Below are 21316 nucleotides of genomic sequence, written 5' to 3'. Positions count from 1 at the left end.
TTTATGCTTACAAATCTATGAACAAGAAAGCAGTAAGCAGTTTGTCCTAAATTCAGTGAGGGCCCACAAGCCAAAACCAGGCGCTTACATCTAAATCAGTACCCACCAGCTATAACGAAAGCAGAAACACCTTCACTGCACTGCTACGGGAATGACTGCGGAAGCTTTGTGACCTGCTGCCTTCTTCCCATCCCAAATTTTCCATTGACTCCCATGAGGGATTTGCGTATTCCCAAGTCCAGCCCCGTCTTCTCTACAGTGTTGTCCTAAATCCCAAAGCCGAGATGAGCTGAATAAGTGAATGCATCTAAGGTCTCTTCTTGTTCCTGTCTCTAGTGAGGGACTGGCGGGTGCTGTTGAAACCCAACTGCTTGCTCTCCTGTTTGGATCTCAACAGGTCCCATTTTAGAAACATCCTCAATTTTAGAAACATCCTGCTGAAGAAACAGCACGTTTAGCAGCTATAAAAACGACATCATCTTTAAAATCCACCTTGTGAGAAACCGGTTTTCTCCTTCATTCCTGCCCAGGATTCTTTAATTCTGGACAATATTTTCGCCAGAAAATTTGGTCTTCGACGCACATTTCCTGCTTTAGCTTGTTTTCTTACTGGAGTTAATGGCTTTGGTCTTGAGACTGTAAAGCAAGAGGGGAAAAATTTCAGCCTGGTGTCATCCAAGTGACAGGGAATTCTCCCCTCTATTTCCCCCCGCTAAAAGTTACCTTCTCTTGAGGCCAATGCAGGCAAATGGTAAAGCTTGGCTCTCTCTACGGCCAGCTGCCTTTCAATTCGTGGAAGGATCTTGCCATATTGGGCTAATAGAGAATTTCTGGCAACTGCTCTGTCGGTCAAGCGATGATCGCCGTCGTTCTGATGAAGGAAAAGCGCAAAGCAAAAGCTTAACTAATTACAAGAAGTTCCTTGCACAGACCTCTCCGTGCTATTTCGCATTAGTGAGCAGATTTCCTCTACGGGTGTGGTAAAACACCTCCACTGCACAGAACAGGGGCAAGTTCTACCCATCCGCACACACCGATTTCACCTGGTACTTGTAGCAAAGTGGAAGGAAGACTGGAATAGCAACAGAGCCTACAACTTGAAGTTAAAACAATGCTGGCACTCTGCAGAACCTTCTTCTGATACACCTGTTATCACCTGCAATTTTCTGATATCACCTGCAATTTTCTGATATCACCTGCAATTTGCAAACGACTTACTACATAGCAGGCTTTCCCTTGTTCTTCCTGAAACGCCAGTGCCCTGAATATACGGGACAACTGGAAATTACCCTGGACAACATGATGTGAAGATTAAAACAAGCAAGAAAAAGCGACCTACGCACACCACCTGGCCACATGACAGTTTTCAAATGCAGGACCTACGACTTCCAAAACCACCTTAGAAGTTTGAGTCACTGGAAAACTATGATTCCAGAAAACGGCAAACGCGTCACAAATCCAGAACACAAGTTCATGTAACACAAAATGTAATCTGGCTATTTTGAGAAATAGAGGTTAGACAAGAATTTTTGTCATAAAAGCCGTGAAATGAAAGTTGTGGAATTGGAGAGCACACTGTAACTCGCAGAAATTAAAAAAAACAAAGAAAACCCACAGAAATTTAACCTGTGGATTGGCACCTAGCCTGCTCTCAGCTAGAAAAATACAGTTGCGTGCAAGACACAAGCGATGACATACAACCTACTCGTCATCCCACAGGAAGGAGTGACACAAACAACTTCCAGTAATCTAAGCCACGCATAACATACGTATCTCAATAACGGAATGGTAAGATTGGCTGATGGGAAAGATACATGTTTATTCCTCAGATGCAAACAAACTGTTCTCAGTGGGGTCAACAGTGGTGTGTAACATTTAATTTATAGCTTCATAGAGTAGCTTTGGAGTAGTGACGTATATTGGTCAACATTTAGCTTCAGCTGTAACCAAAGGTGTAGAAACTTGTTCCGAGTGTTTCAAAGACTGGTATGAAAAAAACAAAGCAGGATTTTTATTGAGTACTATCAAAACCAGTTAGTAACACCCAGCAGAAACGTGCACGCTTGACAGAACAGAACTTTCACGCTTACCATAAGATTTACATTCATGGATTGATTCAGCTCTAGTGCTGCAATGTAGTTGGCACGCTGCAGATGGTAGACTAAAAGGAATTCTTGATTCTGAACACCGGCACTGGTCCTTAAAAACTTCTCCAAACACTCCTATGAGAAAAAAAAAATCATTCCAAAAATCTGTTATGGCTCTGCCTTTTCTCTTTTCAAAGAGACGATGAACATTTTTCCTTGCTCCCACTTACTTGTTCGGTGTCTGTGAAAGGCAGCTTCAGCAAGTCTTCCATCAGGCCCATCTCACGGCACATTTCGTACATGTGTTTTAAGAGGTCTTCTAAGTTTGCCTGAGCGGCATGTTGGTGCAACAGACCCCAAGCCTCCACCATGCACCTGTAATTAATTTTTCAGAGGTAAAGGGATGTTAATAGCATAACCAAAGAGATGCCCCAAGAGTCTTGTACTCAAAGTTTAAAGGAAACTTAGGGGATGATGATTTCTATTCTTTGTTCTCCATTTTCACAAGATTTGCGTGACAAAATGGTGGGGTATATTTCTTTACCTATTGGAGAGCAACACAGTGAGGAGAAGCTGCACTTCCCCGCTGCTTGCCGTGGGTGGCCTCATCAGCTGGATGTATCTGAGGGCTTGCCCACGCTCCCCTTGGCACAGGAGGGACTGAATAATTCTCTTGTGCTGCCATGACGCGGTTTTGATTGTAGCGGGATGAAAGAGCAGGGCCAGTGAATTCTGTACAAGTTAGAGATCGGGTTTTAAAATCATTTTCTAGATTATAGCTTTGTACTGCAATGTATGTCTAACTCAACTCTACCATACTTACTTCGTAATCATTGTGATCTAGAAGCCAAAAACCTTCAATAAGCTTAACAAGTCCCCAAGGCATGCCAAAGGCAGTTGCAAAGGAGTCGATTGAAGTTTCTGTCTCACTCGGAAAGGAACGCTTGATATCCAGCAGCAAGTAAATTGTCTGACATCAGGTATCTCATTAAGGCTAATCAGTTTGTAAGACCAAAACTTTATCACATTACCTTTAGAAAAACATAATGAAGTAAGAATATAAAAGTGGTAGGAAGCAGAAAATACATTCAAAACATTGGAGCATCCAATGCTCAATTATTACAGCAAATAAATTCCACAGTTGGGTTTTTCCCTCATGTCCAGCGTCTATAAAACAGTGTGAATTGTGGCATCCTTACAGTACAGCTCAGCTCCGAATGATTAAAACTGGATTTAAACCAGTATGCGGGTCACTCATTGGTAGCGTCATTTTCTCTTTCTGACGTCCGTTTTTAGGGACATCATCTAACAAGACAGCTCTGGGCTATAAGCGTTTCTAAGCCCCTTGCTCTCTAGGCTCCCCTCGCGGGTTAGGCAACAAACAGCAAAAGCAAGGCTGTGTATTTCAGCAGCTTAAAAATTAAGTTTCTGCCCCATGACTTTTCTCTTCTCCCTGTTGCTTATTCCGTGTGCCTGCACTTTCAACAGAACCAAAGCAAGCACTGTGAGCTGCGCTGGAAAACCCGTGATTTCAGCAAAAATCCGGTACTGGTAAACCACTCTTAGAAATCCTTTTGCTCTGAAACAGAAATTGTTTTATAACCCATCATGGGTGTTTTAGAAAATTTTAAACGGTGTTTAAATTTGGAGAAAAACTAAGGACATTTTATATCTTCAACCCTTATTACTAAAACTGTTTTCTCCCTATCGGAGAAGACTTTTGCAACAAAACGTTTAAGAAAAAAGTCATCAAAAATCCACAGTACAAAGAAATAAAACAGCGCTTCTGTCTACAACTTAACGCTAAACTAAATGTTTTCACTTGCATCGTCTTTGAAGCATAAATGAAAAAATGTCATGAAACAGGTCAGCGACCAACACTGAAGAACATTTATGTGCATCCCCTGAAGGTGTAATAAAAATAACTAGAAAGGATACAATTGCATGTTTGCAGTTTTCTTCAATGCTTTCTAGCAAATAGAGATCCAGCAGTGCCTGAAATGAAAAATTAAAAGTTCTGAAAAAACGCCTGTCTTCCCTAAATCATTGGCTTTTGGGTGGGGTTTGGCGGGGAGGGCGGCCGTTTGTTGTTGTTCTCAGTGAACAGGACACTCACATGCAAACTGGCAGGCGGGTATTTCCCAGTTCCTCCTGCATCTCTCCGCCACAGCTTCTCCACTTGGTCTCCTAACTGGGAAACCATTCCATCAACCATCAAGCAGTCCGAGTCCCATCTTCCTCTGGAACAAAAGGTAGCAAGGATTTGGACAGAGTTAAACACTAATTCCAGCCTCCCAGTGTGACGGCTTTCCTCTGGTCTTCTGCTGACTGCAGCCCTGCCCTTTAATCTCCCGATGGCACAAAGCAGAAAAAGGACACTAGAGGCTCTGTGCTTCGAAGGAACACACGAGCCTGTATGTAAGTTACTTGAGAAGTAAGCCAAGGAAGATGAACTTTGAAGTCAATACCTCCTACCCTGCAGCTTCCACCTTAACTCACCTTGCAGCCTCTTGGTCACAGTGCCATCGCCGAAGCTTGGTCAGGTCTTTATTCAGTTTTCAGTACAATTTCCAAAGAAAAACCTATTATCGGCTAATCCAAGGCATGCCGCCTATGTGCTAGGCAGCTAGTCCAGGAAAGAGAGCTGACGTTAGCAAGTGCCTTCTATCCGACAGCCAGGAGAGTGCGAGGCGTGCCAACTCCATGTAACTCCAACCATCTTACGAAATCACACCACGTACTTGTGAGAAGGGGACTTAGGCCAATACAGTTATGACCCTCTATTGGTCATGTGGTCATAATCGGTCATATGGAGGTGACTGATCCTGTCCTAATCACGTGGCCTTTTTCAGTAGTCAGAAATTATACACATTAGCCAATGAATAAAGTAGACTACCGAAAAATGATGATACCAACCAGTGGTACTAAGCAGAGGTAGATATCAACATTTTAACACAGGAAAGTAACCTCTCTGTTCAACAGAACACACATGTCACTGAAGTCAAGAGTATTGCTGGCAGCGCCATTACGCATAGCCCATGCAACTGTTGAGATAAAAGCCATTCCCTTCCACTTCTGAATTTGCCGTGGAAGTGTTCTAGAGTCTTCCTCTAGCTCTTACCTTGATAAACGCTCAAGTTTCTGTCGGTGACCAGTATAGTAGCTCTCAATCAGAGGATAATTGTAGAAAGGTCTCGACAAACGCGTATCGTCATCTACAGGCAACAAAGTAGAAGCAAGTTAAAGCAGTCATATCACACTTGTAAACGAAAATTTTTGCCTAAAGAGACAGAAGATCGTACAAGCTAAGCATCAAGAAGCCTCCAACTCTGAAAGAAGCCAATCCTCTTTCTGCCTTTCCTAAAAGAACTCTAAGAGACAAGACTCAATTCCTTCTTGCCCCAAGTGCCGTTTCAAGGTTACAGTTCACGCAGCATTCACAACATGTAGGGTAAGCTGAAGTTCACTATAAAAAAAACCACCCAGTTCTCAAAGGGAATGGTTTTAAAACTATTGTTTAAAACAATTGTTTGTGAGACAATTAAGGCTGACAATGGAATTTATAATCCATCCAACTAAAGAAGGATTTCCAAGGTGTACTTTCTCCTCAAGCAACTGATAGAAAGTTCAAAACATGCAGGTAATGCTCTCACTGTAAAAACAAGCATTCCGGTACTTGTTGTTTAATAGTGCTTTGTTTAAAATCTCAAGTAGTTCAAGCTGTGGACACAAGCAGCGCCTTGACGTCAGGGGTCCATTGCTATCCCTAAAATCCACCCAGGAAAGAAACTGCCTGCCTCATTCTACGCTGTGTACTTGACAACCCAGCAAAATCTCAACTTCACCCACAGAACTTCAGCACACCCTGCCAGTGAACCAGCACGACTTCTTCCTGACGAAACCGTTACAAAAACATGGCTAAGCATGCGTTCGTATGACAGGTATGACAAACGTATGACAGGTCACGCTTACCTAAACCCCCTGGAAGGAGACCGGATCGACAGAACCAGATGACCACTCGTGCATACAAAGAAATGAGGCCGGTTACCGCTTGCTTATTTGTCACGTCTGCAAAACCTGAAAAAAGGCAGGAGATGATTAGCGTTATGCAATTCTGTTCATTTTCACAAAACTCCCTTCATCCTACTAAACCAAAAGTATAAAAATAGCACATTAGAAATCTTTGTCTTTGCGTTTTTCATGCTGTATCGCTTTCTTATTTGAAGGAAAAACCCACTATCACCACCAAAACAAAAAGCAACCCCTATAAAGAACTAAACTCACTAAAGGCTAAAATAAAAAAAAAAAAACAAAAAACCCAAAGCCTGAACTACTAAATGCACGCAGGAATAAGACATCTGTTTCTCACGTAGCAGAGATTCTTCTGATAGCAAAGGGATATTCTTTTCTTTTCTCAATAGGCCAAGAACCATTTCTAAGAGAAAAAGCTGTAGAAACTCAAGTAACTTACTTTACACGTTACTCGTTTACGCTTCCTTCGTATTGTTTAGCAATTTGCAACACGGTGTCTGCATGCAACTAGAACTTGCTAGCTAAGAATTCAAAGGAATACTTTTCAGCAATACCACATTCGGTTGCTGTAATTTCAGCCCAGTTGCCTACAAAGCTTCTCTCTGAACGTAGCCTCCCCCACCCCCTTGCATGAGCTCCACCATAAACTGTTGCCCTGAACTCAATGCGTGTTTTGTGGTGGTCCCAAGCGCTCAGCTTTAAGCCCCTTCTCCCAGCTAAATGTGACTGTCTTCCAATCCTCAAAAACAACAAAAGCCCATGTTGCCACAATTCCAAATCTTAATAAAACATACCAAAGATTTTGTAGCACTACTACAAACCTTTTTCAGTAAGCTCTTGTGCTTCTGTGAGAAAACAGTTTAAGACCGTGCTAAGGTTGCTCAAAAGCAACTGGCAGCGCTGGAGAGACCGTAATGTCTGGGGGTCAATGAAGTTGCAAGAGCCATCAAACAGCGGAACACCTTTTCAAGAATAAATATTAAATCGTTAGCCGACAGAGCAATTCCAGAGTTTCAAGGCGCACTTCAAGGACCGCGTGCAATATCCTATAGCGGCGTATTACTGAGGAAGCTCAATCAGAAAGAACGACTTTAGGATTGCAGAATGACTACACTAGTACTCACAGATTTGGTCAAATTCTTCCTTTGTAGAGATCACTTGGTTCCATGTCCACTCAAGAACAAACCGTAAATTACCAGCAGACCTTGGCTGCTCTTTAAACAAAGAGAACAAAAAAGAAATGAATCAACAGGCTCCAACTCAAAGAGGTACCACGTAAAAAAACAACGTTCCAAGTATTACCTTCAGATATCCAATGTTTAATGCATCCAGTCAGAAGTCCCACAGAACCTGTCTGGACAGCAGCTGACAATACTGCTTCCAGCTGCTCCTCCTAAACGTAACAGACAAACTCAAATGAGAATCTTACCTACTTGCACCATGTGAACCATCAACAGTAAATGTTTCTTTCTAACTGTATACTCATTCAGACATCACAAAGTCAATCAGGACACAGGCCAGGAACGCCACGTCCTTTCTCTTAATTCCAGCCACAGGCTGGACTGCCCACTGCTCTGAGGAACACATTAACACGCTTTTCCTCTGACATTTCAACTTACTGCAGCCTAATTCTAATCTTTCTTCGCATGCCTCTGCATTACAGTCTTCACGTACTGAGTTCCAACTTACTACGTCCAGAAACATCCTCTGCTAATACGCGTTACACATCTGTGCATATAAGTTTGCCATCAGGAACGCAGGAAGGGGACAGGACAAACACAACTGTGCAACGTTTGCATGGAAACAGTGAAGCTACGGCCAAGCAGCTTTCTAGACTATGAAGACATGAAGCAGTTCTGACACTCAAAACGGTACGTTGGAATTTTGTAACGTGACAGAAAAGAAGCGAAACATTTACGTCCTAATGGTTTAAATGTTAGGCTCTTCAAATACTGTATTATAGTGTAGTGGTAATCCTTACAAGGATAAATCACAGGTATGCACAGACGCGCGATATTAAGTAGTAGCTTATCTCAGCTGGTGTTCTCGTACTTCTCTCAGGTGAAAGGACCCTTCATAAGTTTTTACTTTGGTTTTTGGGATGGGATTTGTTTGGTTGGTTGGGTTTTTTTAAACACATTCAAAAGTATCTTTGCCCTCTAGGCAAAATCATGACATTCAAAGCGACTTCTACACATGTAGAACACACATGTGATATTGCCATCTTTTTCGGAAAACTGGTTTCAGACAAGGAAACACACCATTGGCCAGCTTGCCAAGAAATTTCTTTGAGCTACCACACTGTGCAGAAGCGTTCATGTCCTAACACACGTCCACAAATGTGGTGACGAATGCAGGAGACAGGAAGAGGAGGGCAGCGGGAAGGCTGCTCTCCCCTTCCTGCTGATTGCTCCAGGGAAAGGTTGGTGCATTGCAAATGGAAAACCTATGGCAGGGGGAGTGAAGTCACTGTGGTGGCATAAAGCACATAGAAGGTAGCGAGTGTCATGAGATAAAGGTGATTAAGGTGTTGCAGCTGCAAGAGGGCAGTCTCAGAGGAGCAAATTGGGCTACTGCAGCACAAGGCAGAGGCTACAGAGGTGAAGATCCGCCCGGAGAGGATGCAGAAAAGCCTACCGATGAAGGGAAAACGAGGGCAAGCCGTGAAGAAATTGCCAGGGAGAGCTGACAGCAGTAATCCTTTACCACAGCCCACTTCCTTGGAAGCAAATGATCACGTACAGTGCAGCAAGCCGACGTCTGCAAGAGCTCGCATCCCAGTGAGACGCCCCCATCGTCGGCTACTGCACTGAACCACTGCTTTGAGAAACTGACAGGGATGGGGGTTACTCTGGGGGACACATGCGTTATGCTGGGCATGACCAGCACTGACTGCACGCTTCCTTGTGCGCATCTGTGTGTGGCACCGAATTAAGAGAGGGGTCTCTAAAGGCAGATCTCTTAGGGCTGTTCCCAGTCAAAGTCACTACTTTGGATCTAAGGATACGATTACTTCTGCTAGCTCAGGTCAACACCTGTATTTCAAATTGGAGTATCGTGTCTTGTAGCCCCTCCAGCCCTGTCAGACCAGATGGATGTATTTCCCCCTTGATTCCCTCATAGGCACTCACCTGACTCAAACTGGATGGCTGGACATCAACTGGTCTTGGAGACAGCAAGCCAGCTACAAGACACCTATTGTAGCTATCCTGAATGGCTTCCCATATTGAAGGGCCAGATTTCTTCAAAAAATTCAAGGTCTGAAACATCAATCGAAAACCACAGATTAAGACAGCATTGTTATTCCGTCACTACGCTTCTGGATAACCTCTAAAAGGAAGAATCTAAATGTTCACTGACACCGTCAGACAGCCTGAACCACTAAGAGGCTTTAGGTTAGCAATCTGTGTAATTAAGTCTTTTCTACCTTCTCTGTCTATACACAGGCCTTGCTCTTTCCCTCAACACTGACACAAAATACATTCTATATAAGCTAAGCTAACATGCAACTTCACGCTTTGGAAGATCCTTTCTATGCCTATTCATATGGAAGCCGATTCATGTTGGAAACATTTAGTGAGCTGAAACTTCACTCAAAATTATCTGTCACAATCTGTGCCGTGGCTCAGAAGTTATAATTTGGCCGAGTTTGGGAGAAAACAAAATTTTCACTCCTCAAACAGTTATGTGATTTTTTCATTTTCTCCATTCCCTCCTTTTTCAAAAGAATTGGGGATCAAAACTCTAACTCAAGACTATGCAGGCAGTTCGACTGAGGGGCAATAAAGAAGTAACACCTTTCCCTGCCTTCTACAGTGGTTTTGTTCTTGCTCCTGGAGCAACGTTGCATTCCTTTCTAGACATTCAATCCCCGATCGTGCTTCAAGAGGAGACAACGGCAGTTGTACAGTCCCAAGAGGGGACCTAAAACATTACCATTTGCATACAACTGGCGACAGGATACAATTGCAACTATGCGTGTGGACGGGCAGGATGAGCGTGAAACGGTCCCTAACACGGAAAGCAGTGCAACAGAAAACTTAGAAAAGCTACATCTCCTGCCACTCGCAATAAAGATACAGTAAAAGATCACCTCCTTCTGGAAGCCGGTGCAAGTCATGTGAACGACTCCGGAGGTCAGCAAGCACGTACCATCTGCAGAAACAGGGAACGTTTGACAACCTTCCGTACTCTCACAGTTATGGCATGACCAGTTTACATTTTTTACACACCGGTATCTAGAAACATATAACTGAGTGCTTTGAGCTTCAGTTCACAGTCATTTCAGGCTATAACCAGCACCACTTCACCGCCTACATTACAAAAGCACCAAAACTCAGCCGGCTGTCAGATATGTTCCACAATAGTAAATACCTTGTCAGTACAACGTGATCAGAGTTGGGTTTGTGGGGGACTGGGTGTTTTTTTGGTTTGGTTTGGGTTTTGAATGACAAACAATGACTGAACAAGAGAACCAATGAATGGCATTTGACCTCATTTTAGGCTTATCACTCTCAAAAGCAGTGAAATACCTACCAAAGTTATAGTTGCCTGGATGAAAAAACTGCTCAGGTGGTGGATAAGAAGGAGGAACTCCCCAACTTAGACTCCGCTCATGGACCAGAATATCCAAAAGGAGCTTCGGAGAAGTCACGCTCACTACAGTATCCAGCGACCACAGTGCAAAATAGGGGCACTCATGAGGGAATTCTTCCGGCCTTAAAGAAAACAAGCGCGTAAGCTAAATGCCGACATTCAAATGAATTATTGGCAGGCATATGGAAAACTACTGAAGAAAAATCTACCTTAGTGAATCTGGCATTTGAGCAGAATACCAGCGATTAATGTCAAATACACCCAGGTAAGTAGATGGTTTTCCCTGACCGTACGTATTCACTTGCCAACTGAAGACTGAGACACTGGTGTCAGGAGACGTGACTGTAAAAGACAAGACATTGTTTCTGACTTGTAGAAAATACGATAGATCCGATATTTTTAAAACACCACTTTCTATTTTGGCTTCATTCTGTTCTGTCACTCGTGAAACACAACACTTCCTAAGAGTGATTACAGTACTTACGGAATAGCAAACATCTCTGTGATAGGTTTCAGTCACACTGCCCCTTTTTCTTGTCCCCTCGTCCAGATCACTGGTCAAGATACTAAAGAGAAGTGGCCCCAGTGCAGTGCCCTGGGGAGCACCACTTGTGACAGGCTACCATCTGGATGCAGATGCGGACATCGGTTTGAAGAAGGGAAAAAATTCTGGTCACATTCCTAAGCAATGGAGAGTTTGAACTTCTTGTTCAAAGATGGCAGCTGGAGGAGTAAAACGACTGACCATCATCATACAAACGGCCCCACCATACATCGCGATAGCATGTCAGCAAGCATAAAATAAAACATATATTTTCCCTTAAAGAAGTCCCACATAACTTAAGCATCCATTTTTTCTTCGTAAATAATCCCAACAATCTAGTCTATGCAGATAGGCAAGACTTTCAGACTGTGGGGACAGAACAGCATTCGTTGCTTAGGTTCCAAAAGCACTTCTTTTAAAATCACCAAACACGGACATCAGAACAAACCTTCATTTACGCTATCCTCTCCGTCAACGTCGCTGCGGAATTTTTCGACACTCTGGCAGCTGATTAATTTAGTACTCATCTGGCCTCTCAAGGGAAAGACTCCACCCGTGAGATCTAAACTGAACTTTTTGCCACGGTATTCCAAACCCTGGGGGAAAAAATCAGAGAAGAGAGCAAAGGTCATTCTAAGATAAAAACATACATTATGGCTAAATATGAAAGACAGTCTAACAGAATAGGCTTATTATACTGTGTATTTCGCATGAGCCTATTTCTGATGGTAAACAGAAACTACGCCTGACATGCAAGAGAATGCAGTGTCAAATCGTAACGGGTAAGTTTGGCTGTAAAGGCTTTGCACTTTTTCAAAATTTAGAATTTCCCTAACATTATTCAGATCTAAACATGTTTTGCAGAATTCCTTGTGACATCCAAGAATGTTCTTTATAAAAATAAATATATCGCTACAAAGAGATATCTAAAATGATGCAACACACATGCATGCAAAGCTCTTTGCTCCATGTCTTGATTGCAGAACTGATGAAGTTAGAGAAGCCCCAGCATTAGAGCAGCTAAAGCTGTCAAGAGGTATTTTCTATGGGCACACCACCAGAGTGACCGTGCACCCCTCTCTAGTTACTGTGAGAACTTCATACTGATTAGCAATCTTCTTTCAAGCCACGTAAGCTATGACAGCTCCTCCTCTCATCTTGTCAGAGACTAACGGGTGAAATATCCCTCAGCTCCTTCACCAAGCACAGCCAACAGCAAAAGGGAAAACCAGAAAGGACACGGGGTGCACGTGGCCAAGGCTTTTAGCATCACGAATTACTACACAGTAAACAAACTAATTTTGAGATACACAGAAACCCCGGCACGATTGTGGTGAACCTCTGATAGCGCCATTTTTTAAGTAAGCGTGAAGTGAAATACCGTCTTTCCAAATACAGCATTCATTCAAACTGTCTACCATACAACACATGAATGGGTGTACTGGGGACAAATAGCAGCTCTATAATTAAAAAAAAAAAAAAAAAGAGGGAAAAAGAAACCCAACCCACACAACCCATAAACTGATAACGCCACATTCTACCCAAGTTTCCTAAACTTGCAGAGCTCTGAAACGAACTGGCATGAAACCACACATTCCCGTATGATCTCATAGGATACATCTAATTCACCTAATCTGAGAAGAGGCGAGCTTTCTCTTAATGATTCCAGGAAGTGTTACAAATAAATATGAAGGTTGTCTAAAAAGAAAAATTAAATAATTAAAAAAAGTCTTTCATAACTAAAAAGAAAATGCTTCTGAAGCAAAGCAGTGCATTTTAAACTTTCCACGCCGGGCAAAGTCATTCTAAGGAACTCCATTGTATGGGAGATGTTAAGTAATGACTCCATTGACTAGCAAAACACAAAAACAAGTTTTCAAACGAGATGCACTGGTCAAACTCTGGTATCAAAGTAGAGAGTGTATACTCTGCCCATCCGCAAGCATTGTGCAGAACGAGGGTAAAGATGCGCTCTACGATCGTGATTTGATGCACCAGATTTAGCAACTGCTGCGACAGTACAAAAAAGGTCTTTGGAAGCATTACTTAAACATACCTTTCTGTTTAATTACTTAAGCAGACTTAAACCAGCCTTGAAGGCAATGGAGACAAGAGTTTGACACGCGTATAGAAAAACACAGTACCACATGTTCCATAAGTCCTATTTGTGACTTTTACCATGACACACAGTCAAAGAGCTTCATAGCCTCAAACCTAATTCCTGGAACAAAAAGCACTGCTGTATTGAAAAAGTCTTTTGAGCTCCTATGAACTCTATCCAATGAACAAGGATCAACAGTAGATTCCTCCTTCTTTACTCAAACTTGGCCTAGCAAACGGGAGACACTTAAATTTTCTACCCCTGAAGATGGACAAGAAACTTGACTCAGACAGCCATGCAGGCAGACAGTCATGTAGTACTAACCAATCTGTGACTACAAGGAAGTGTTCTGAGACTAAAAGCATCCGCTGTGGAGCACAGGTCCCGCACATCAACAAAGATAAAGAGATAGCATCCAGCACGCGATGAATCACTGGAAGATCCTTCTACTTGGTCACCGTGATAGATAATGCATTTTAAAGAAACACCACCTTTTCCAAACACCTAACCTCTCTCTATGCAAAAGCAACAGTGGCAAATGAGGAAGCACCTTTCCTACACATAAGCAAAACACTCAAAATCTAAATTAATCCAAAAAAATCAAAAGGCACAGTCCCTACAAAAACCAGAGTACCACGATACAAGAGTCACCCCTGTTTCGTTCCATAGCTATTGAGAACATGCAAGAGAAAGTACCAAATCAGGAGGAAAGACTTGCTCTGAACTAAGATTACTGTCCCCTCAAAAAGATTTTGGAAGACTTCCAGGCGTACAACTGAATGGAATTACACATCTAACAGATGCGCCTTGTCTCTGTTAGCTATCTGAGATACAAGGATACCTCACATCTGTATTTTAAACGCATCCTCTTGGAGACAGATCTAACATTTAGGTACACTCTTCTGACCAAATTACATATTTTCCTGGCTTTAAGAGTAGATTGAATAGGTCACCCAGCCAAAAAGAAGAACAAGTTATCTTTACAGCTACTAAGTGTCAGGATCAACACTGAAGAGACACTGTAGGTGCATTTCACGTGAGAAGTCCGGCTGACAAAGCTCTAAGGGAAACCAAGAATATAAAACTGAAGATCAGCAAAGAATAGAGTATGACTGTATTTTAAGAAAGGGAGAGAGACAGAAGCTTATTCAAGTCCGAAGCTTGGTTAAACCAAGCGATTCAAGGCCCAATCTTCTCTTCCTACATGCCATTCATTTGGTATTTCAGAATAATTTTATTTGCAAAAGCCGCGTCCTCTTCAGGAATTTCATTTATACGGGCTCTTTGCAGATGAATCTAGCTGGAACACACGACACTGCAGTATAAAATGGTATGCCTTCTTTCCAAAAGGTATGGACAAAGGCCGTGCCCAAGAAGACTCAGCAAAACATTATTATTTTTTCAGCCAGCTCTGAAGTTTGATGGTAAATCTCACCCCTGTAACTCAACTGATACTCCCTTAGAGAAAATTACTATTGTCTGCTTTTCCCACGCATGCACCTCTTACCTCATACATGACTTGTCCTGAGGCCACGCGTTTTCTGTCACCAAACGCTAACTGCAGCAGGTGTAAACTCACCACATCACCTTCACTGAAAAAGGGATAAATTATGAAATTTGGTTACAAAGCTGCTTTATAGTCCTCATTGTCGTGTTAGTAGACCTAGACGTTTTCTTAATAGCATGCTCCTGCTGAAAAGAACACCACCTCTTCCCAAAACATGATCATCGGCCACATTTAGCCACTGAAACATGAAGGAGGGCGTTTTGACACTAACAGCTTCAGGGGCAAAAGCCAACCGTACATTTGGAAAGCTGTAATATGTTGTATGGACTAAGAATTGTTGGAAATAGTTCTTCACAATGAAGAGTTCTCCATCAAAACTGCTTTGAAGTCAAATTTTAAAAGACTGCCACTCTACCAACAGCTGAGCTGATGGAATCGCTTGCTGATGCAGAAAGAGAGATCTCTCTGCCCTTCCCTTACCACCAAAGTTCCCCTCCCCCTCTTGCACACTCTGCACCCTTCCAAGTCCGATTTGATTCAGCAGAACAGCAGGAACCCATTGGCTTTTCTGCTGAATCGTTTTCTGCCCGGGGAGCTGCACTGGCTCACCAAGGCTCCACAGACTGCTGACGCTGGCACAAGGCCATCGGCAATACTGTCACCGCCGCCTTTAGGGGTGGCAGGCTGTTGTGTGGGCACATCTGGTGTTCTAGATCTGCAGCCTCAACTGCTCCTAGTGGTATTTTAATACCACGGTGTGACTATCAAACAAATGATGAAGCGGTCATCGAGGAACAAAAGCAAACCATTTGAGAATGCGAGCAGAAGAATATGGCCACTGTTGCTTTGCCTTCTGACAGAAGGCAGGAACTAGTAGGTCCCTCTTCACGTCTGGTAAATCCTGTAAAAATTGCATTCTAAGTTTAACACCTTCCGTACCGGAAAGAATCGCAGACACACAACAAATACACATGTTCAACTGTATGGGAACAAATATCCTTAAAAAAAAAAAGAATTAATTCAGTGGCTGATAGTTAAAGTTTTTATTCACCTTTCCCGCGTAGACTGAACAGCCCACAAGTAGCAACAATTGCGAGGATCATTCTCGGGCTCTTGAAAAGTGACAGCATAGACAGGAATCCTCCCTCCTTCAAGCTGAGAGTGGTGCCTACAGGTTTAGGGGAAAAAAAAAGCAAAACGAAAAAGAAAACAAAAGGTGAGCCTAGTGGCCCAAACACAGGTAGTTTCTCGTTTCTTGGACTACGTCAAGCATTGTTCTTCCTGACTTCTGAACCTTATTTGTACCTCCACACTCTACTCTTGCCACCTAATTATTCCTCCACTGTCTATTTATGCATCCAACAGCTTCTGGGGAGTCAGTGCAGATCTGCTGAAGTGAATCCCGACCAGAAGTTAGCCAAATATTTCAGGTGAGATTGCTCTTTCGGCCAAAGCTGACATGCAGGAAAGAATACATTTTTCAGGCACAGGTCAGCTATTGAGTTTTCATGTCTCACTAGTTTCACCCTGGACACTTTAGAGAATATCGGCACCAAAATCACATCACTGACATACTTCAGCCTTTCAATGGATGCCCCAGTTGCAGTAACCGGTTCTGAAAACCCCAGGAAGCATGCTTTCCACAGTTCCTCAATCCACAGGCACAATAAGGAAAACAATCCTAGTCCACTGGGGAGAAGGCGGACCACTTGATCCAGGTATGACTGAAAAGTTATGTCAGAAGAGGATTTCTGAACGTGCCAAGATTATACTCATACTCATGTCAGTCCCTGAAAAAGTTCTCTTTACATTCACATACTTCCTTAAGCAACAAATCGAGAGCCCCACACCTCCAGGCATGGCCAAGTGTAAAGGCCTACTTACTCTCTCTTCAAAGTTTTCATATTCCAGAGCGACAGGTAGCCATCCGAGAAACCCACAACGAGCTGGTTGCTTCTGCTTATGTAGCACAGGGCTGATACTGCTGTTCCGGAAGCATTTTGTAGTTGAAAACAGAGACGTCTCCCTTCGCTGGTCACAGTTTCTCTTCTTTGTGCAACTTCAGCAGGATTTTTAGTGACAACTTCTAGATCTACACACACAAAACCAAGCAATAAATGAATACGTTATGCCATTTAGGCTGCATTTTAGGCACTGATGTGACAACCCCTATCATCTAATGCTACCGTGCCAGGCAAAATAGCCATTTATGCAACACTTTTTTTTGCCATTTCCATTATGTATGTCTTCAAAGAACATAAGAACTCTCGGATAAGACAAGTATTCTCACTCACATTTGAAAGCTAGGTAAAAACGTAACCTTAATAACGTAACCAAATTCTTCCTGGACTCTGAAAAGCAGGAGTCTGGGCCTCGTGATGAAATTTGAAGTGGCAGCTCGTGTTTGAAGTGGCACCAATTTCTGAAGCTGCTGTTGTAATAGCCAAAACGGTGTATGCAATCTGAGTACACCTATTCGAGATTTCATTCATCCAAATGCATGGGTGTTGGTAAGTCGGGTTTATTTTAAAAAACAAGCCCAAAATTTGCCCCAAGTCAATTAACACAAGCAGAAGAGCATTCCCGGGAAACAGGGCTCCTCCAACACAACTTCCTACCAGGCGGCCGCACCGGCTCATGTGGCAAAATTCCTACACCTCTCTGGCAAGAATCGTAGTGGCACAGGGATCTTGGTGGGAGGGGGCATTTACAACACTGGGAGGAGCAGTCAGACACTCCCAGGTTTAATCAGGTCAGGACTATACGATGTCAAACTGCCACCTGTAACCAGTCGTCAGAAATGTCTGACACAAGGGTCTTCAAAGTGGGATGCATACTGTTTCGTTAGAAGACAGAAGTTTTCTTGCGTTTAAATTCACGTGGAAAAACTGCAGGCTCACCCAATGCTTCGATATCATTCTGAGTGCAGGAGCAATCATCCAAACTAAGGTCAACCAGAAGGAGATGGCCAGCATCTGTAGCCACTGCTGCCACCCCAAAGAGCCATCGCAGACTCTGATGGAGGTGCTGAGTGCTCACGCTGGGTCCTCCGTGATTCGCTATGGGTTCTATAGCGGTTACCTACAGGAAAACTACAAGTTACTATTTGAGCTCTTTGACAAGCTCAATAGAAAAAGTAAATCCAGGAGCATCAAAGCATTGTTTGCAATTAGATCAAGAAAAGAGACAAAGACAAAAAAGCCCCGTACAAAAACCTGTTACTGCCTTCCATTTACTAGATTTCCTGCGGGTAAGTGACTTAACTTCAACTTACATGGGGCATTCTATTAGTACAGCTTAGCAATTTCCATTTCCTACTTCGCAGTAATTAACTGGAGGAAAACACAGAAAATCAGTTATACGCAAGAAACTTTATCGTATTCAAGGGGCTTAAGACAGACAAACACAACTACATCGAGGTCTCCCACCGCTCACAGCCCACCAGCACCGCGATACAGTCTATGCCTTCTTTGACAAACGGGCGTTAGGATAAATCAGGGCTCGAGAGTCAGACGAGGCAGCGGCCAAGTTGCATGGGAGACACACCATTTCCATGGGAGTGAAACGTATTTAGAAAGCGTTGAAGGGAGAGACCAGCTTAGTAAAATTCACACTAGTCCGCATTTAGAAGAAAAGTAACAACCACATAAAGGAAAAGAAGCTTTAAATGCACACCAGCGCTTTCACGAATGTTGAGAAAAATGTTAAAAGCCAGCCTAAAGCAGCAGCTTCTCAGATAAAAAGGTGACTCCACCTAAAGGAGGAAGCGCACGCTGCTCTTTCACGTGCCCAGCAGTCTGCACGCAACTGTCTCACAAGGCGAAGACAGACCTTTCAGCACACGTTGCAGCACATCCCAGGACAACACTGACTGCTAGAGCAGAGACACGAGCACACGAAGACTCCTGCGCTAAAGCTGCACGTATTTCTCTCTCTCAGTGACCCCAATACGAATGCTTACTACTAGTCATCACACTGTAGCATTACAAACAAACAAAACTCCACCTGTATTCTAGCAAGTCAAACCAAAGCACCTGATGGAAAGCTGGCTAAGAAGTTAGTTAGTTAGTTGTTGCAGATTCTAAGATGATAAAAATGAATCTTCATGTTCTATTGACTTCCACCGATTCTTGTTTACATTAAGATAATGAGGCTAGGGGACACACATCATTTGAGTTTCTGGGTTACAGAAGACAGAAAACATCAGCAACATTACACCAGTGTGTCCCATCTACACAAACACACTAGTCAGAGAGCAGAGATTCAAGGACTGCAGGCTGAAAGGTGACCTCCCAACAATCTGTCAGATAACTCACTAGAGGCTCTTTTTTCCTCTCCTAAGTCAACAGAAAAATGTGTTCTCCTCAGCCTGCTTGCTAGGCTGAGATTCAAGGCAATGTGTCGAAGTCATTTACAGCACAGCTATGGAATTCTGAGCCATTTTAAAGACGGTATTTCTGATGGAAATCAAGCAATTAGGGCCAAAAAAAGGTGCTTTTCAATGCCTTTTTGTGGAAGGAGAGAATCAGGTAACTTTGTGCTCTACAATAAAACCAGAAAACTTGTTTTACTCTCAGTAAACTCAAACAATAATGGCACATTAAGCCCAAGATTTTACAGCAACACCGTCTTGACTGGATACTCTCAAGTGACAGGATGTTAACGCACAATAGAAAAAATACCTCCTACAAAGAGACGCTCCAAAGTTTGTCCTAAAACAGGCCTACGCAGCACCTAACAACATCAAAGCTTCGTTTCTCCAATTAAAAAGTACCTACCCTCCCGGGAAGAACAACTGCTTTAACCACTCTTGAGAGTCCAAGGTCGTACAGACAGAGAACACTTCCCTCTGCGTCTTCCAACCCAACCAGCAGTCCAGTTCTCTTCTCCCAGGAAAACTCCTTCACCACACGAACAGTGGGAGGCTGTTCATTGACTCCACTGAAACGGTACGCAGAGAGCCGCTCTCCTGTCACAGAGTTCACCACCTCAAGGTGAGGACCACGTGCCAACCACGCCAGGCCGTTTCTCCCTGTGAGAGAAAAGAAAGAGGACTGAAGCAAATGTCCAACGGAAGACTGAAAACAGCTGAAAAAAAATCACAGTGCCTGCCCCTTTCCTTCAATAAACGTACCTAGCAGAGGAAGACCGACCTACCTCATTCTAGTCAATGATTCAAAATCACCCGTTGAAATCCCCAAGCAATCCCTCCTAAAATTAACCACCTTGTTATTTTGCATTTGTACTTGTCATTCCCGCACCGAAGAATCTGGGTTGTTTGGGATAAAGATTACAAGGTCCTGATCGACAGCCTTTATACCATATTCGCCTTGGTTTTGCTAGAAATGATCTAAACGCATATGGGAATACAAGTCTTGGAGCGTAGAGGAAGAATTGAAGGCATTTTGTTTCACTGAACTACTGCCAGCCCAAAGGAAGTATGAGCTCAATTCCTGCATTTACACTCAGGTAGATAGATTCTACCTGGTCTTAACAGAAGCCTAGACCTCCAGATAGGCACCCAGCTCTACTGTCACATCACCTGGAAAGTCCACTTCAAAGTTTAACTACACTCACGTTTTAATATTAGCATTTGTCATCGCTGAAGCACCCTTTTTGTTCTCTCTCTCTAAACAGGATGCCCCTTAACAGCACCAACCTGACACAGCTGATACGATGACCTGAGGCTTCAGGTAGCCTCCAGGCAAGAACAGCTTTATACCGAGACCAAATTTAAAGGAAAATGCTCACCTCCAGAAAACCTCCCGCACAGCACAGAGCCGAGGGTTCCCTCATCTTCCCCAAGTGCCTGAAGAGTCACCTCTGGAAACTGCAGCAGACTGCTCGTTACCTCAGCTGTTAGGTCTTGCATTCTTCACTGTAAATACAGGAAAAAATTGCACAACTAGACTCACGCCAGCCAGAAATATTCTTGAGAGTGACAGAAGTTTCATCAGTATGCAGTGAAAAATCCCCTAGACGTCACCTCTAGCTCTTTTTCTTGCAAATAATGGCACTCGGGAGACTTTTTGCTCTCCCAGCAGAGCAAAAGGAGAATCCTTTGCTTTTCTGATGCCTGTGAGATCACCAACAAAAAGTGACCCAGACGTATCAACAGAGAAATAACAGGAAAAAGCCCAATACACTGAGTTCAAGTCTACTCACACAGGTTAGGAAGATGGGAGCTGAGAAAAATCAGATTTTAAAAAGCTTCTCAGTAACAGGTACAACTTTCCATTTGTCCTTTCCCTTGATTTCGTACTTTACCCTTTGTTACTTATTGTCAGTTGTCTTCTAGCAGCCAAAATTACCATTGTTCTTCACCTTAGGTACTTAGGACTTCCAAACTATTTCCAAAGAAAGGAGCGTACCACGAGTCACAGGCTGAGGATAGATTTTTGCATTAAAAAGCTCCAAGAAAAATAAACATGGAGAAATTACATGTTCAA

At 43.1% G+C, this 21316-nt stretch overlaps 1 protein-coding gene across 1 annotated transcript; it reads right to left on the bottom strand.

Moving 5' to 3' along the window:
• Nucleotides 1–293: 293 nt before the first annotated feature.
• On the bottom strand, nucleotides 294–20760 carry LOC128907313 (protein ELYS-like). Its single transcript, XM_054196019.1, has 24 exons — nucleotides 20619–20760; nucleotides 19646–19899; nucleotides 17768–17948; nucleotides 16752–16959; nucleotides 15919–16035; nucleotides 14868–14952; nucleotides 11708–11855; nucleotides 10925–11057; nucleotides 10656–10837; nucleotides 10213–10274; nucleotides 9251–9379; nucleotides 7422–7512; nucleotides 7244–7333; nucleotides 6941–7081; nucleotides 6060–6164; nucleotides 5209–5302; nucleotides 4204–4327; nucleotides 4026–4082; nucleotides 2911–3057; nucleotides 2632–2819; nucleotides 2318–2462; nucleotides 2091–2222; nucleotides 724–871; nucleotides 294–636 (listed from the first exon to the last, which is right to left on the bottom strand). Exons 1-24 carry the CDS (start codon nucleotides 20737–20739, stop codon nucleotides 482–484), a joined length of 3237 nt encoding a protein of 1078 aa, XP_054051994.1. The 5' UTR covers nucleotides 20740–20760; the 3' UTR covers nucleotides 294–481.
• Between the last annotated feature and the right edge of the window lie 556 nt (nucleotides 20761–21316).

The sequence above is a fragment of the Rissa tridactyla genome, chromosome 3 (assembly GCF_028500815.1).
Source record: "Rissa tridactyla isolate bRisTri1 chromosome 3, bRisTri1.patW.cur.20221130, whole genome shotgun sequence".
Lineage (NCBI taxonomy): Eukaryota > Metazoa > Chordata > Aves > Charadriiformes > Laridae > Rissa > Rissa tridactyla.
Note: the sequence above shows the minus strand (reverse complement) of the source record. Positions and strands in the feature narration are given on the sequence as shown.

What these genes read in the sequence shown, in the direction of transcription:
- LOC128907313 (XM_054196019.1), bottom strand. Translation starts at nt 20,739, where the DNA reads ATGCAAGACCTAACAGCTGAGGTAACGAGCAGTCTGCTGCAGTTTCCA. An exon ending in AGAGGATAGCGTAAATGAAG is followed by an intron (nt 11,058 to 11,707) that starts GTTTGTTCTGAT and finishes TGTCTTTTACAG; the next exon opens with TCACGTCTCCTGACACCAGT. An exon ending in GGAAGAATTTGACCAAATCT is followed by an intron (nt 7,082 to 7,243) that starts GTGAGTACTAGT and finishes ATTCTTGAAAAG; the next exon opens with GTGTTCCGCTGTTTGATGGC.